Genomic DNA, 13,590 nt, shown 5'->3' with positions numbered 1-13,590 from the left:
TCGGTAAATAAGAGTCGGTAATTAACACGGATGGAAAGCAGGTGGTAACCATCAACAATGCACATAAGCAATCCCAAAATGCAACAGCGTGGACAACATGGCCGCCATGTACGTCATTGCAAGGCGCCTACGTCTACAGGCAGCAGGACTGAGGGTGTGGCGACGGGAGGAACAAATCTACAGACAGCGCATCACACTATTCCAGCTGACTGATGCAGAGATACATGAGAGGTACAGGCTACACCCCGAAACCATCATGGACTTAATCAGGGACCTACACCCACTCCTGGACCAGCCAATAAGAAGGGCGCACGCCATACCCCCACATGTGCAGGTGCTCTGCAGCCTACATCTGTTGGCATCCGGCAGTTATCAGGTGGTGATAGCTGCGGTGGGTGGGGTATCCCAAAGTTGCCTGTCACGTTTCTTCAGGAAGTTCCTGGATGCCATGATGCAGAGAATGCACCACTACATCAGCTTCCCAAACACACAGGCTGCACTGCAGAAAACAAAAACAGACTTTTATCACATGGCACAGTTCCCCCATGTCATCGGCTGTATTGATGGTACACACATCCCAATCTGTCCTCCAGCTGACACAGAGCACATCTACAGGAACAGGAAGTCCACCCACTCCATCAATGTGCAGGTGATCTGTGATGCAGGGAACATCATCACAGATATTGTTGCAAAGTTTCCTGGGAGCACCCACGACTCTTACATCTTCCAGAATAGTGGGATCTACACACGACTGAGAGCCGGAGAATTCGGAGAGGGATACCTGCTGGGTAAGTAACAGTGACGCCCCTTGAAACCTGCAAATCAGAGTGTATAGAGGCATGTAACTGATGGTTCCCTTTTACTCATCCAGGCGACAGTGCATATGCATGCCGTTCATTCATCCTCACTCCCTACCTACACCCAGCAACCCAGAGTGAGAGACGATACAACGTGGCCCACAAATCTACACGCAATGTGGTGGAGCGCACGTTTGGACTGCTGAAGAGCAGGTTCCGCTGCCTCCACAAGAGCGGAGGCGCACGCCAGTACAAACCCATCACCTGCTGCAAGATAATTGCCACTTGTGCAATGCTGCACAACCTTGCCACGAAAAAAGGTACAGATGTGGAACTAACATATTTTGAGGACAACGAGGATGAGTCAGGCCAGCCAGAGGGCAGCGCAGCTAGAGTGCCAACTGCAATCGATGGGAGAGAGAGACGGGCAGAGATCACATGCAACTATTTCTGAGTAAGTGAGGGGACACAGCGAGTCGTGAGAAGTCATGACGTAGTTTAATGTGGCACCACGCCATGAACACATGAACAGGCCAATCTGGCAATATGCCATCTATACAATGAGTATGTCCAGGGTTACGTCACCCAATGGCAAGTGGATAAGCAGGGCCACATCAATGTTTGCGCATACGTGCTGCAGTGGTGGATTGCACGGCCTGTGCATCCTCACTAGAGCCAACCCCAAGCCGCCTGCTGCTCCTGCGTGCTTCTGGGACGGGGGGTGTGATGCTGCTGCTGGTGTCGATGCTCTCCGCAGCATCCCCTGCAGCAGTTGTCGACGCCTGACTTGTCAATAGCACCCCTAGTGCACTTGTCACCTGCACCATCCCCCGTGACAGGTCGCTGCAGCACTGTGTTAGGCCCTCCTGCATCGTCACAGAGCGCCGGCAAAGTAGGGAAGTCGCAGTTGCCAGACGGTTGAGTGCCCTGCTGGTAGTGTCCCTTCTCTGGCGTTCCCGGCGCCGTGCTTCGATGTCAGCATCTAATTTGCTGCACAACTGCTGGATTGACTGGGACATGTCCCGAATGCCCGCAGCCATGCCGCCAATGTTTGTGTCCATGTTGACTAAGCTTGTCCTCATCACCCGCATGTGCCTCTGGACTGACATTACTGCCTTTGATTGCAGGCGCTGTTGCTTCAACATTTGGCCCTCGAGCCCCAAGAAGACACCATGGCCGTCAGTGGGTGCTGGTGGACTCTGGACACGCGACCTGCGGCGCCCTCTTGCTCCAGTCTGTGCTGCCTGTGAGGTGTGGGGCACAGTGGGATGGCTCCCTTCCTGGGGCCCGGTGCGGTCTTCTGGGCCCATGCTGTCGTCTGACGAGGTGTCTAAGGCTCGTAGCCTGGCTGCTGGACGCCTCCTCATTCTCACACCTGCAAGCGGAGATGTGGCCGGTGAATCGAACATGAGTGGCGATGCTGGCTCTGGTGGTGGTGATGCTGGCTCTCGGTGAGGTGATGCTGGCTCTGTGTGCGGCGAGGCTGGCTGCGTAGGTGGTGCGGCTGCAAGTGGGCCTGCTCCCTGGTCTGCACTCGTGCTGGCTAGCGGTGATTTTTGTGGCCGGTGTGCCGTCTCCCCTGCAGCATGCCCTGTACTGCATGATGTCACATCTGTGGACAGAAAAACAACATTGGCTCAGTGTCCCCGAAGGGCTGCATTGCAAGCGTCACAATAAATCATTTCACATTCCAATCTGTCCTCTGTCTCCTTGTGCCTCGAGTGCGTGACATGCCTTGTTGCCCTGTGACATTTACGTCATGGTTAGTGTTGCCCTGACTACATCTCCCGGAATGCATTGCCTGTCTGCACTGACACGTGTGGACTGCAGTGTGATTCTCGTTTCACTATGGGGGATGTGGGATAGGGGTAGGGGCGGCTACATTGCTGTGCTTTCGTCTTACCTTGGTGTGTTGCGGCTCTGGCAGAGCTGTCGGCGTCCCCAAGACCCACGACGCTCTCTTGCTCGAGTGTGGCCGCCACCAGCTCCTCCAGTTCGGTGAGGGCAGGTGCCCTGTTGGTTCCACCTCCGGTCTGGCTGGCCTCCTTCTGGATGTCGCCCATCTTCCTCTTGGTCACAATCCTCAGGTCATACCAGCGCTTTTTGTGGACCTCAATTTCCCTGTGGGTCACTCCCACAGCATTGACCTGCGCCTGGATGGCCAGCCATATGTTGCGCTTTTCGGCCTCAGGCACTTGCAGGGATTGCCTCCCAAACAGCTTCTGGTGCTGCTTCACCACCTCCTCCACCAGCACCTGGAGTTCCTTGGGGCTGAATTTGAGCTTCCTCCTCCTTTCCCCTCCGTCTTTCTGTGTGCTCTGGCTGGACATGCTGTTCGTTTCCCGCTCGCACATGCAACTGCTCCCTGCCTCTCCTCTGCACTCCGAGCCTCTCCAGGGTCGGCTAATTATGTACACCTGCCTGGGTGTGGCCACTTCGGCTAATTGTGTACACCTGCCTGGGTGTGGGCAGTTCCTGGTTGGGTGGGCTGTCGTTGCACAGGATTAGCTGTTTCGTCAAGTCATGTGATGTTATTTACCGAATCCGTACGTACCGATTCGGTATTTTCCGATTCGGTAGATACCACCTCGGTATTTTCCGATTCGGTAGATACCACCTCGGTATTTTCCGATTCGGTAATTATCACCTCGGTATTTACCGAATCGGTGAATTCCGATTCGTATTTACCGACTGTTACCGAATCGGTAACTGTTACCGAATTTTTACCTACATATAACTTACCGATTCTAATTTACCGATTCGGTACGGCTCGGTATTTAAGAACCGGTAAAATTTATTTACCTACATGAGGCCCTAAATGAGCTCCTAGGAAGACAATTTTTTTAAACTGAATTTGATTGGATTTTTGTAGATTGATCGTAAGACCCAATCTCTTGAAAAGAGTAGTGCAGACTTTTGTGGATTTTATTGCTGCTGCTTCGGACGGAGCTTTGATCAGACAGTCGTCCAGAGATGGAAAGACTTGGTGTTGCAGTTGTCTGAGAAATGCTACGACTGGAGCCAAGCACTTGGTAAAAATCCTGGGAGCCGACTTCAGGCCAAAGGGAAGGACTCTGAATTGGTAGTGGCATCCGGCTACCACAAATCTCAGGTATTTTCTGTGTTTTGGATAAATAGGAATGTGGAAGTAGGCATCCTGGAGGTCTAAGGTTGTCATAAAATCTCTGATGTAGGAGCTTCAGCACCTCTTGCAATGTTATCATTCGGAACAATTGTTTCCTTAAGTACAGATTTAGGTTTCGGAGGTCCAAAATCGGTCTCCACTGCTTTCACTTCTTTCTGACCATGAAGAAACAGGAATAGAAACCAGTGCCCCTGCTGGATAATTGGACCTTTTCTATTGCTCCTTTCTGAAGCATGTTTCTGACCTCCTTCTGAAGTGCTTTGAGATGCCTGTGGGCGGAGATTTGAGGAGGGGTTGTAGGTGGTTTCTGGTAAACTCTAGAGTGTGTCCGAATTGTACTAGGCAAAGGACCCACTGGTCCGTAGTAATGGACTGCCATTGATGGAGGCAGTGGGAGATATTGCCTCCTAGGCGGGTAGGATGAGTTGGACATAAACGTGAAGGAAGGAGAGATGGAGCCGGAGCCTGTGGTTTATCATTGTCGACGGCCAGCATCCTTGCCAGCTCGTTGTGTTTTCCCTCTATTTGGTAAGATGTAGGATGACTGGGGCGGCTGCCTCTGCTGGTACTGAGGCCGGTATGACTGAGGTGTCGAAGAGTATGTTGGGTAGCAGTATTGCTGATACCCCCCTCTGTAGGAAGGCTGTCCTCTTCCCCTAGAACCTCGAAAAGGAACTTTTCTGAATTGCAGCATCCTCAATGACTTGGCAGTATCTATGTCTGCCTTGATGGTTTTGAGGGCCTCTTCCACATGGCTACCGAAAAGAGCTTCCCCATCATATGGGAGATCGAAGATCTTATTTTGAACCTCTGGACGAAATTAGGTGGCTTTGAGCCATCCCTGTCTGCGCAATACTGAAAGCTCCAGCCAGTTGGGTTAATCCTGTCACAGCGACATCCACAGCTGAATCAATTATCTCATTGGATGCCCTCTCTTCTTCATGCAGAATCTTTTTTGCTTCTTCCTTCAAATCTTCTGGCAGCCGGTCGATATATGAGGCAATGTCCGACCACATTTGGCGATCGTAGCGCCCTAGAATCGCCAGGGAATTTGCAGCCTTAACTGTTAGCGCAGACATCGCGGAGAACTTTTTGCCAATGGAATCCAGACGGCTGCCTTCTCTGTCCGGGGCTGCAGATAAAGGCGCCGCAGGATTTTTGGAGCGTAGTTGAGCGGCCTGCATTACCACAGAGTCTGGCTTTGGATGACCTGTGAGGCACGCTGGGGCATCATCTGTGGTCTTATATTTCTTATACAGACGTGGCAGTACCACGGAAAAGGCTCTTTAAAATCATATAAAAAGCAGTCAGCTTGTTTGGATGGCATAGGTATAGCAAATTGTTTCACTGCACGCTCCAACAAGTTGTGAAATACCCCAATATCCTCAAGTGGGGAATCTACTGGAGGGGGTGTTGGTGAGGCAGGCGATGACATTCTGTAATCGTCCCATTCCGAGGCCATGTCATGCTATTCCCCCTCCTCACCTGAAGAGGCTGGTTCATGGAGAGGAACAACTTGTAGAGTACTAGGGACCCATAATACAGCAGGAGTATTTAGTCGTAAAGGTGAAGCCACCGGAGATGGCAGGTGTCTACTGGCTGGCCCTGGCCGGTGGAAAGTGTGCCTGTAATCTTGCAGCATGAATGAAGATTTGCAGAGATATGAGATGTACTGCTCTGAACAAATTGTGGTTACAATGGTGTCATGGACTATTAGCTTACGTATTAATTACTTGTACTTAACAGTGCAATGTCACGAAAGCACTCAATAAGATGTACACACAATCTGAATGCTCACATGTAACCATAAATGGAACTATCTTATATCATGATGTGTATCGCAAACTTCTAATAAAATGGTGCTATAAAAATAAAAAATAAAAGAGTTGGTGTACTTGCGCAGGCTGTAAAAAATAGGCTTGATCATAGTATTGTTAATCATCATCCTCATCAACATATGGTTGACACTTAACATGCAACTCCGATGGACTATAAGCATCCCCAAATGGACCACTATCTTGTTGGGAATCTTCATCATGCCCTTCCAGTAGATGAGTTGGCAATAAAGGCGTAATTCTACTGGGCGAAGTGTGCTCTGGTGTAATTTCCACTTCCTGTGTCTTTTACGGTGATTTTTTCTTCATAGACAATTATCGTCAACTACTGCGTCGATGACGGTGTCTTCAGTTCCAAAGATTTTGCCTCAGTTGTCGGCGGTGACGTCGTCGACGGTCGTGACTTTGACGATAGTTGCGGTTTCGTTAACGCTAGAGATCTAGTCAACGCTGGCCGGCGATTGCCTCTTCGTCGACGGTTTCTTCAACGACGATATCTTAGATGGTGGCATGCTTGACAACCAAGACTGTCTCGTCTACTGCTGTAGTTTCGTCAACACCTCCATCGACGACGACTTCGTCGACTGTACCTTACTCGACGAAGACTCATAGAAGATGCTTCTCCTTGGGTATCAGAAGAATTGTCGACGAAATTGGACCCTGTGTCGACGATATCAAGGATGTCATCGACAAAGAGCCATAGAACAAGTTATCGACGTGCCTGCAGAGCAGCCTCTCATCGACGAAATGGCTGAAACACCCTCCTTCACAAGAGAACTGACTGATGGCTTGTCAGAAGAGGTTTTTTTCCATGTTAATTTTAGATGAGCTGGGGGTGTATCCGTCTCAGAAACAGTCTTAGGAAGTTGATCTTTTTTGTGAGAGCCCTTACTGCGCTCAGAGAAAGATTTGTTAGAGGACTTCTTGGTGCATTTCCTGGCAGTGACCGTATCCGACTGTGAAGGATCCCTGGCTCCGTTTGAAGAGATTTTTGAAGCTTTAGAAGTTTTAGAAGCGGTTGACTGCTCACTTTCTGAATCTGATACAGGATCAGACCTAGTTTTCAATTTTTGAAGCCAAATTAAAAGACGTCCTTCTCATTCACTCTGGGTTTTATTTGAGAATGTACGACAAATGTTGCAGTCTGTAGCCTTAGGAGGAGGGTACAAACAATAAATGCAGTCTTTATGAGGGTCCTCTACATAAAGCCTCTTCTTCAAACAAGTGGCACATTCTCTAAAGAGAGCCTACTTAATCTTATCAGCCATAGTTCAGTCGCAACAAATAAGTAAATCCACTCTAATATCAATATAATGAGGTTAAAGTATTTTCCTGACAGGAAATCCTGAAAATGTCCTTTAGAAGAGAAAACTGAGCAGAGCTCAGAGGAGACCCCCTTAGCACAATGTGCAGTAGGAAATCTGAGGTGCTGACCTTCTCTCTGGAGGGTTCTAGAGGGTGGCTGGATGCTGATTGGTTGAGGCAGAACTTTGGTTCTTTTTTAATAATAACCACGATAGGTTAATAACCTGAGAGGCCTAGGCCTTTCTAGTCTATACCCATCAGTGTACTATTACTTCTACTAAGCCTATGACTACTATTTTTAAATACCGGGGTCTCCCATGACGACGGGGAATGATTCAAGCATGTGAATCTATGAAAGTTCCAATACTGGAGTAACGTCAGCGTCTCGTGTCAGTGTGTCGGCAGGGAAGTCCTGATCTCCTCTGACTATCTTAGCAAGATGTGATGTTTATATATCCAAAGGTATTCCCAGGGGTTCTACCTTGCTGGTCCACTAGAAAACAACTTTCTTTTTCTAACATGCATGCTCCTGCACGCCACCGATGGCGAAGTAACAGCACTTTGAGCGACAGTTATGGTAAAGGTCAGTACAGATGCAATGATACGAGGAGATGTAGATTTCTCTGGAAAATCCCACAATTTGAAATATTCAGAGCCTTCATGTAAGAGAACGACCAGTAATGGTCTGGGACCTGAATCTGCAAAAGCACTCTTGCCTAAGTACCAAATCTGCCTCTCTGATGGCATTTTCATTGTCAAGACAAGCAAGTTCATGGTGCTACCTGCCATTAGCTTACAAATGTACCTTTCGATGTGTGTCTGGTACTGCATGCAATTCAACAGTATTAAGCACCACAGTCGTCCGGTTTTATTCTAGGCATCATAAAGAGATCAAATTGGTGGTTACATCTGCACTCTAAAATCCCACATAGAAGCCCCAACATTAATGCATACAAGTACTATTGGACATGACTCTGTAAAATCCTAAAAAGCTCATTAGAAATGGAGGCAACAGTCCTAGACATGAGACACCTCAACCTTGAACCAAGTAGAATGGTTGAAAGTAGTTACCAAGAAGAGGGAGCCGTCAGCAGAGAAATCTACTCACCTTTTAAAACTCAATGAAGCCCAAGAACCTCCTATTGGTGTGAGTAATGCAACCAAGGTAGACAACCCTTAGACAAAATAATAACATTGTGGTATCCACACAAGGCAGAGAAAAAGTGTATTGGTAGGGGAAACCATAAAGCATGTCAGTGGTATGAGGGCTGTAGAATAGCTGTGAATGTTTCAAGCTGCCAAACTGTGTACACTCTGAAACCTGCTTCTGTTAGAACAGGCATTCCATCAGAGTAATAGGAGATGGTAAGATGTAGAAGACCTTCTGATTTCATAGAGCTTTACACATTACAACTCCTATTAATATGTGTTCAGTAGGAATGTTAGGATTTGGACCTTAGCAGAATTTTACAACATGATGATCTTAAACCTTCGCTTGTGCTGAGAAGCAGTGAACAGTGATATTAAACCTTATATAGTTCTATGCTAATAGAAGCAGAGCAGATTTAGTTATGTACTCACCTTGCTGTCTGACTCCGAGTAGAACAGTGCATCTTTGTAGTATTTTATGGCTTTCTCAAAGTCTTTCTGGTCCAAGTACTGCTCAGCAAGCTGAACGCAGATAACAGACGGATGCTGCTTCTGGGATGGGACCATCTCTGGCTGTTCAACATGGACACGTTTTAGGATCCTGGACTGGATATCAAATGCCTAAGGGAATACAAAAGAGTGTCCAATCAGTAGAGAAAAAATAACTAAGTGCCAGATTCTACAAGAAAGCCCCCATTACCAAGAATCTATAAGAAGGAGGCTTCTAACGAGATTCATTGTATTTAAAGAGATCTTGTCAGTTGAAGAAACAGATGCAAATGCTTTGTACAGGAATACAAAGAATTTGAACATTTAAAAATATAATGTGGTATAGTCTGAGACATTAAAGTCAATGTTAAAATGAAAAGTGACATGAAGTCGAAGCGCAAATGCCAATATACATTTAAAAATAAAAATACATTGAAATTGTGCAATATGTGGGAGAACCAGACACAAATGGGGGGAGGTGGGGACCACCAGTCTTGGGCAAGGAGTAAAGGTAGAGTGCAGAAGCAATAGGGAAGGAAGATGCATCTATAGAGGCCTCTGATACAAAACACTGATGCTTCAGGAACTGGCAGCTGCACATTTCCAGTTTTTATTTACTAAAAATCATATAAAATGTTCTATATAGGGCTTGCCACTTCAGATGTGCTGTAGCAAAGTAACACACAAAAGAAACCTTTACTCAACTCATATATTGAGTAAATAACTAAATGAGATGCCTTTCAGAGGCTTAATATGGATTCCATTTCAAAGCTCTTTCAGTTTTGTATTGCATCGGTGTTTACGTATCGCATCCCATATTCCTTGAGAGGCCTACAAGTGTTTGACTGTCGAGTAAGTAGCTACTCCTTATGTATAATTTATACAGAGCAGAGTGACCTTACCCAGGTCATGGAAACACTTGAATGCTTATTGGCACCAGGAATGTTTGTTCTCACCATTTCATATTGTTAGCCTTGTCAGCTCAACAGCTGGCCTGCATAATGAGACTCAGGTGCTGGGACTGTGGAACTGAATGTATGAGAATTCCACACCTTATAATATGTAGGTTGCGTGTTGATTTACATGACTGATTCTATAGCGGCCTTCCCTACAGTTTTGGAATTAGATGAAGACCTCAGAATGATATGGGGTGAGAATGGTGCGTAATAGCTAGAGTGGTCGACCTCGAAGCTGGGGAACTGGGTTTGATCCTCAGCAGGGACGTTCAACATCCCATGATTCTACTGGTGTAGCCGGGGGGTGGCACAAGTTTTGGGGGCGGCGGCCACCCCCTGCTCTTACCTGCTGTGCCAGGGAGATAATCGGCAGCCTTCCCCCCCCCCCCCCCCCCCCCCCACTCTTCAATCGGCCCTCGAGGTAAATTGAAGAATCTTGGCAGCACCCCTCCCCCCCCCTTCAATGTGGCCAAAACTGGGACTGCCTCCGGCGGCCAAAGGGCTAGCTACGCCACTACATGATTCTGGGCATATTACTTATCCCCCGTGCCTAACAAAATGAAGGTGTCCGTCTGTAACGCAACTGGTGCTAATGTAAAGCACTCCGATACCAGAGTTCGTGCTATATAAAACTACCCCCTCCAAAACAAAATTACATACAAGGACAAAAGATTAACTTGCAAAAATCGGTACTCTACCCGCAGCCTAGCATCAGGTTACAACAATGGCTTGCTATCCCTTTAAAGTATCCAGGGACCCACTTTAAAATCTAGAAATCTCGGATTAGTTGAACTGCAGAGGAAACTTTCCAGAAATGTGTTAATAAAGCGACAGGGTAATACACTACACGCTGCTGTGGAGTCTTTTCAAAATGTTTTTGTTTTCTAGATTATTGTACATTTTTCAAGTTCTGCTCCTGCAATACATAAGAGCTTTTATCGCACAAATGGTTCTGTGAAAAGAGTATTTCACACATATTTCTTACATTTACAGAAGGGGAAGCAGAAGGTAGACTCTTTGAATCCTATTAGAGTGCAGCAGTGCTCCAATGCGTATTAGAACATTGAAATGTTGAGCGCTCCATTGAAGACAATGGAATGCTCCGGGCTTCTAATGGCTGTTAGAATCCCGGAGGGCAACATTACCATGTTATTTTCATTTCACAGCTGTTGCTGTGAAAAAAGGCCTCTCATAGCCCATGGGGATTTAAACTCCTTCGGGATCTGAGAGACCTTTCTTTTTACAAATCAAGCATTGTGTCCGCTAGGGACGGAATGTTCTAATAGCCTTAGAGCCCTTGGTATCGTACTCTACCGGCCATTAAAAGTCCACTCCCTTGTGAAGCTCGAGCAGGACCTTAATGTATGGTAGAGCCTGCTACGTCGGACTCTAAGGCTAAAGATGACTTGTTGAAGGGTCACATATGGCGAAATGTGTTCCCCAAATATGAAGGTAGGAATCTCGATGGTACCAAATATCGTGCACACAAATTCCAAGGACAAAATACTGAAGGGTAAGTCTAAATTTTCTCTACCTAGCTTTACATATATGTACCTTGACAATATACATCTTAAATGTGCATATATTTGGAGTTCAGAATAGTTAATCTATACTTCCTCAATATGTACTTACCTATCAATGTTTTGTCCCTTGATATGCGGTCTATGATATTAATGTACTGCATTATTCCGAGCCTCGAAATTCTATAGTACAATCACATGGTGGGGGTAGCCTGAAAGGTAACACCTTATAATCGGTTCTGGTGGTGTCTGCAAATAAACAGCTGTGGTATGCCAGAACCTGTGGCCCTGATACAATAGCTAAGAAAAGCTCCAACTCCAGCAAGTGTAAAGAAAAAATATTTATTGCTGAATTTCTGATAAGTGAAACCTATTCCTTTTCTGAATAGAACTGTGGCCTATAGTGTGGAGAAACAGAAGGTGTTAGAATGGAAACTGTACGACAACTGTATCTTGAAGAGAGGGTCAAAACCTTTGCAGAATACACAACTAGGAATGGTGTTCGGCCATGGCTTTCCTTAACCTTTCCATGTTGGCCTGTAATGTTCATCATACAGGAGTGCCTTCTTAAATATTAAAACTGGCAAACCCAAAAAGTAGTATGAGACATCAGATCCAGTTTGAAAACGATACCACTCCTTACCTTGTTAAATGTCTCTGCCACTTCTTCTTTCTTAATGATTTTATAGGTCTTTGCTAGTAAAATCAGGTACTTAACATCATTGACCATTGAAGGCAAATCATTCACTGAAAGAAAATGCAAGTAAGTTATTCACACTGACATACCTGGAGAATGTTAAATTAATTAAAATGAAAGTTTTCCGTCTGGTCACATAAATCATTCAAATACACAAATGGAAGCAGTAATACACGAACGCTCGCAGAATCTGTAACTCACTGCCTCAATTTTACGTGACAATCATTCCCTCAAATCTGAAAGAGACAGTTCTAGATTCCTTACCTTAGACTTACCCCCAGGCTTCAGGCTGGATCCGGAGAATTTGTCAGCAGTACCCCTGCGCGTCGAAAGGTGGTGTGAGTCGGCTCTGCGTTAGTCGTTGGCGTCGTGGTGGCCGGGATGACGTCAGAGTAGCTACTTAGATGCCGTCTTCGCTCACTTACGTCAGTTCTTTCTTTTTCTGCACCAGCCAGCGCAGATCCGGAGAAAGCGGTACCTCCAGTCACTTTTTGACTAACAAGTTACTTACCTTTGGTAACGATATATCTGTAAAATACATAGATTAGTTATAGATTCCTTACCTTAGAATTACCCCCAGGTGTCAGACTGGATCTGGAGAATTTTTCATCAGCAGTCCCCTGCACGTCGAAAGGTGGCGTCCGTCTGCTCCGCGTTCGTCGTTGGCGTTGTGGTCACCGGGATGACGTCGCAGTACCTACTCAGATGCCGCTCTTACGCGCTGAGGTCCGTTCTTTTACACGACATTCCACGCCAGAAGCGCAGAGCCATGCAAGACACTGACCACTGGTGCACAAAGCTAGGGCCCTGAAAAGGATTCCCTGACCCTAGAAGTCAGTTCACAGAGCTGGGAGGATGGGTGGGTCGGTAAGGAATCTATAACTAATCTATGTCTCTTAAAGATATATCGTTACCGAAGGTAAGTAACTTATTCATCTGAAAGAGACAATTAGTTATAGATTCCTCACCTTAGAAAGATACCCCAGCAATACCAACCCCGGAGGTGGGTCTGCGACCCAGTTCACACCAGAAAGTCCTGGAGAACAGAACGGCCAAAGAAGCAGTCTCCCAGGACTAGACTGTCCAGGCAGTAGCGTTTTGTGAACGTGTGCAGAGATACCCATGTAGCTGCATGACAGATGTCATTGACTCCCCGTCCCAAAGCAGTGGTCGCTGCTGTCGCCCTGGTGGAATGGGCAGGCAGTCCCACTGGAGGCTCCTTCTTTGCCAAACAGTAGCAAGCTTTGATGCACAAAACAACCCACTTAGAGATGGTCCGTTTGTGCACGGCCCAACCTTTTTTGGCGCCCATGGAGCCAACAAAGAGATGGTCATCCACCCAGAATTGCTTGGTGCGATCCAAATAAAATGAAAGCGCACGTTTTGGATCCAGCCTGTGGAGCCTTTCTTCCTCCTTAGAAGGATGCGGAAAGAAGGTGGGCAGAGTGATAGTTTGACCAATGTGGAAAGAAGTAACAACCTTGGGAATAAATGAAGGTCTGCTTCTCAGGACGGCCTTATCCCGATGAACAGCCAGAAAAGGAGGCTTTGAATAAGAGCTTGTAGCTCATTCACCCTGCAAGCAGAGGTGATGGCAACTAGAAAAGCAGTCTTTAGAGTAAGAAGTCTGAGGACAGTTATGAAGTGGCTCAAAGGGAGCACACATTAGATATGTAAGAACCAAGTTCAAGTCCCAC

General features: G+C 46.7%; 1 protein-coding gene across 1 annotated transcript in view; it reads right to left on the bottom strand.

Annotated features, from left to right (window-relative positions):
• LOC146789728 (tetratricopeptide repeat protein 21B-like) overlaps nucleotides 1-13,590 on the bottom strand; it is a 330,277-nt gene that overhangs the window by 188,830 nt on the left and 127,857 nt on the right. The window contains exons 12-13 of the mRNA XM_085631188.1: nucleotides 11,840-11,943; nucleotides 8,664-8,852 (exon numbers count right to left, since the gene is read on the bottom strand). Coding sequence (XP_085487314.1) covers nucleotides 8,664-8,852; nucleotides 11,840-11,943 — 293 coding nt within the window. The remainder of the gene's footprint in view (nucleotides 1-8,663; nucleotides 8,853-11,839; nucleotides 11,944-13,590) is intronic.

Source organism: Triturus cristatus, chromosome 10 (assembly GCF_964204655.1).
Source record: "Triturus cristatus chromosome 10, aTriCri1.1, whole genome shotgun sequence".
In the NCBI taxonomy this organism is placed as follows: domain Eukaryota; kingdom Metazoa; phylum Chordata; class Amphibia; order Caudata; family Salamandridae; genus Triturus; species Triturus cristatus.
Note: the sequence above shows the minus strand (reverse complement) of the source record. Positions and strands in the feature narration are given on the sequence as shown.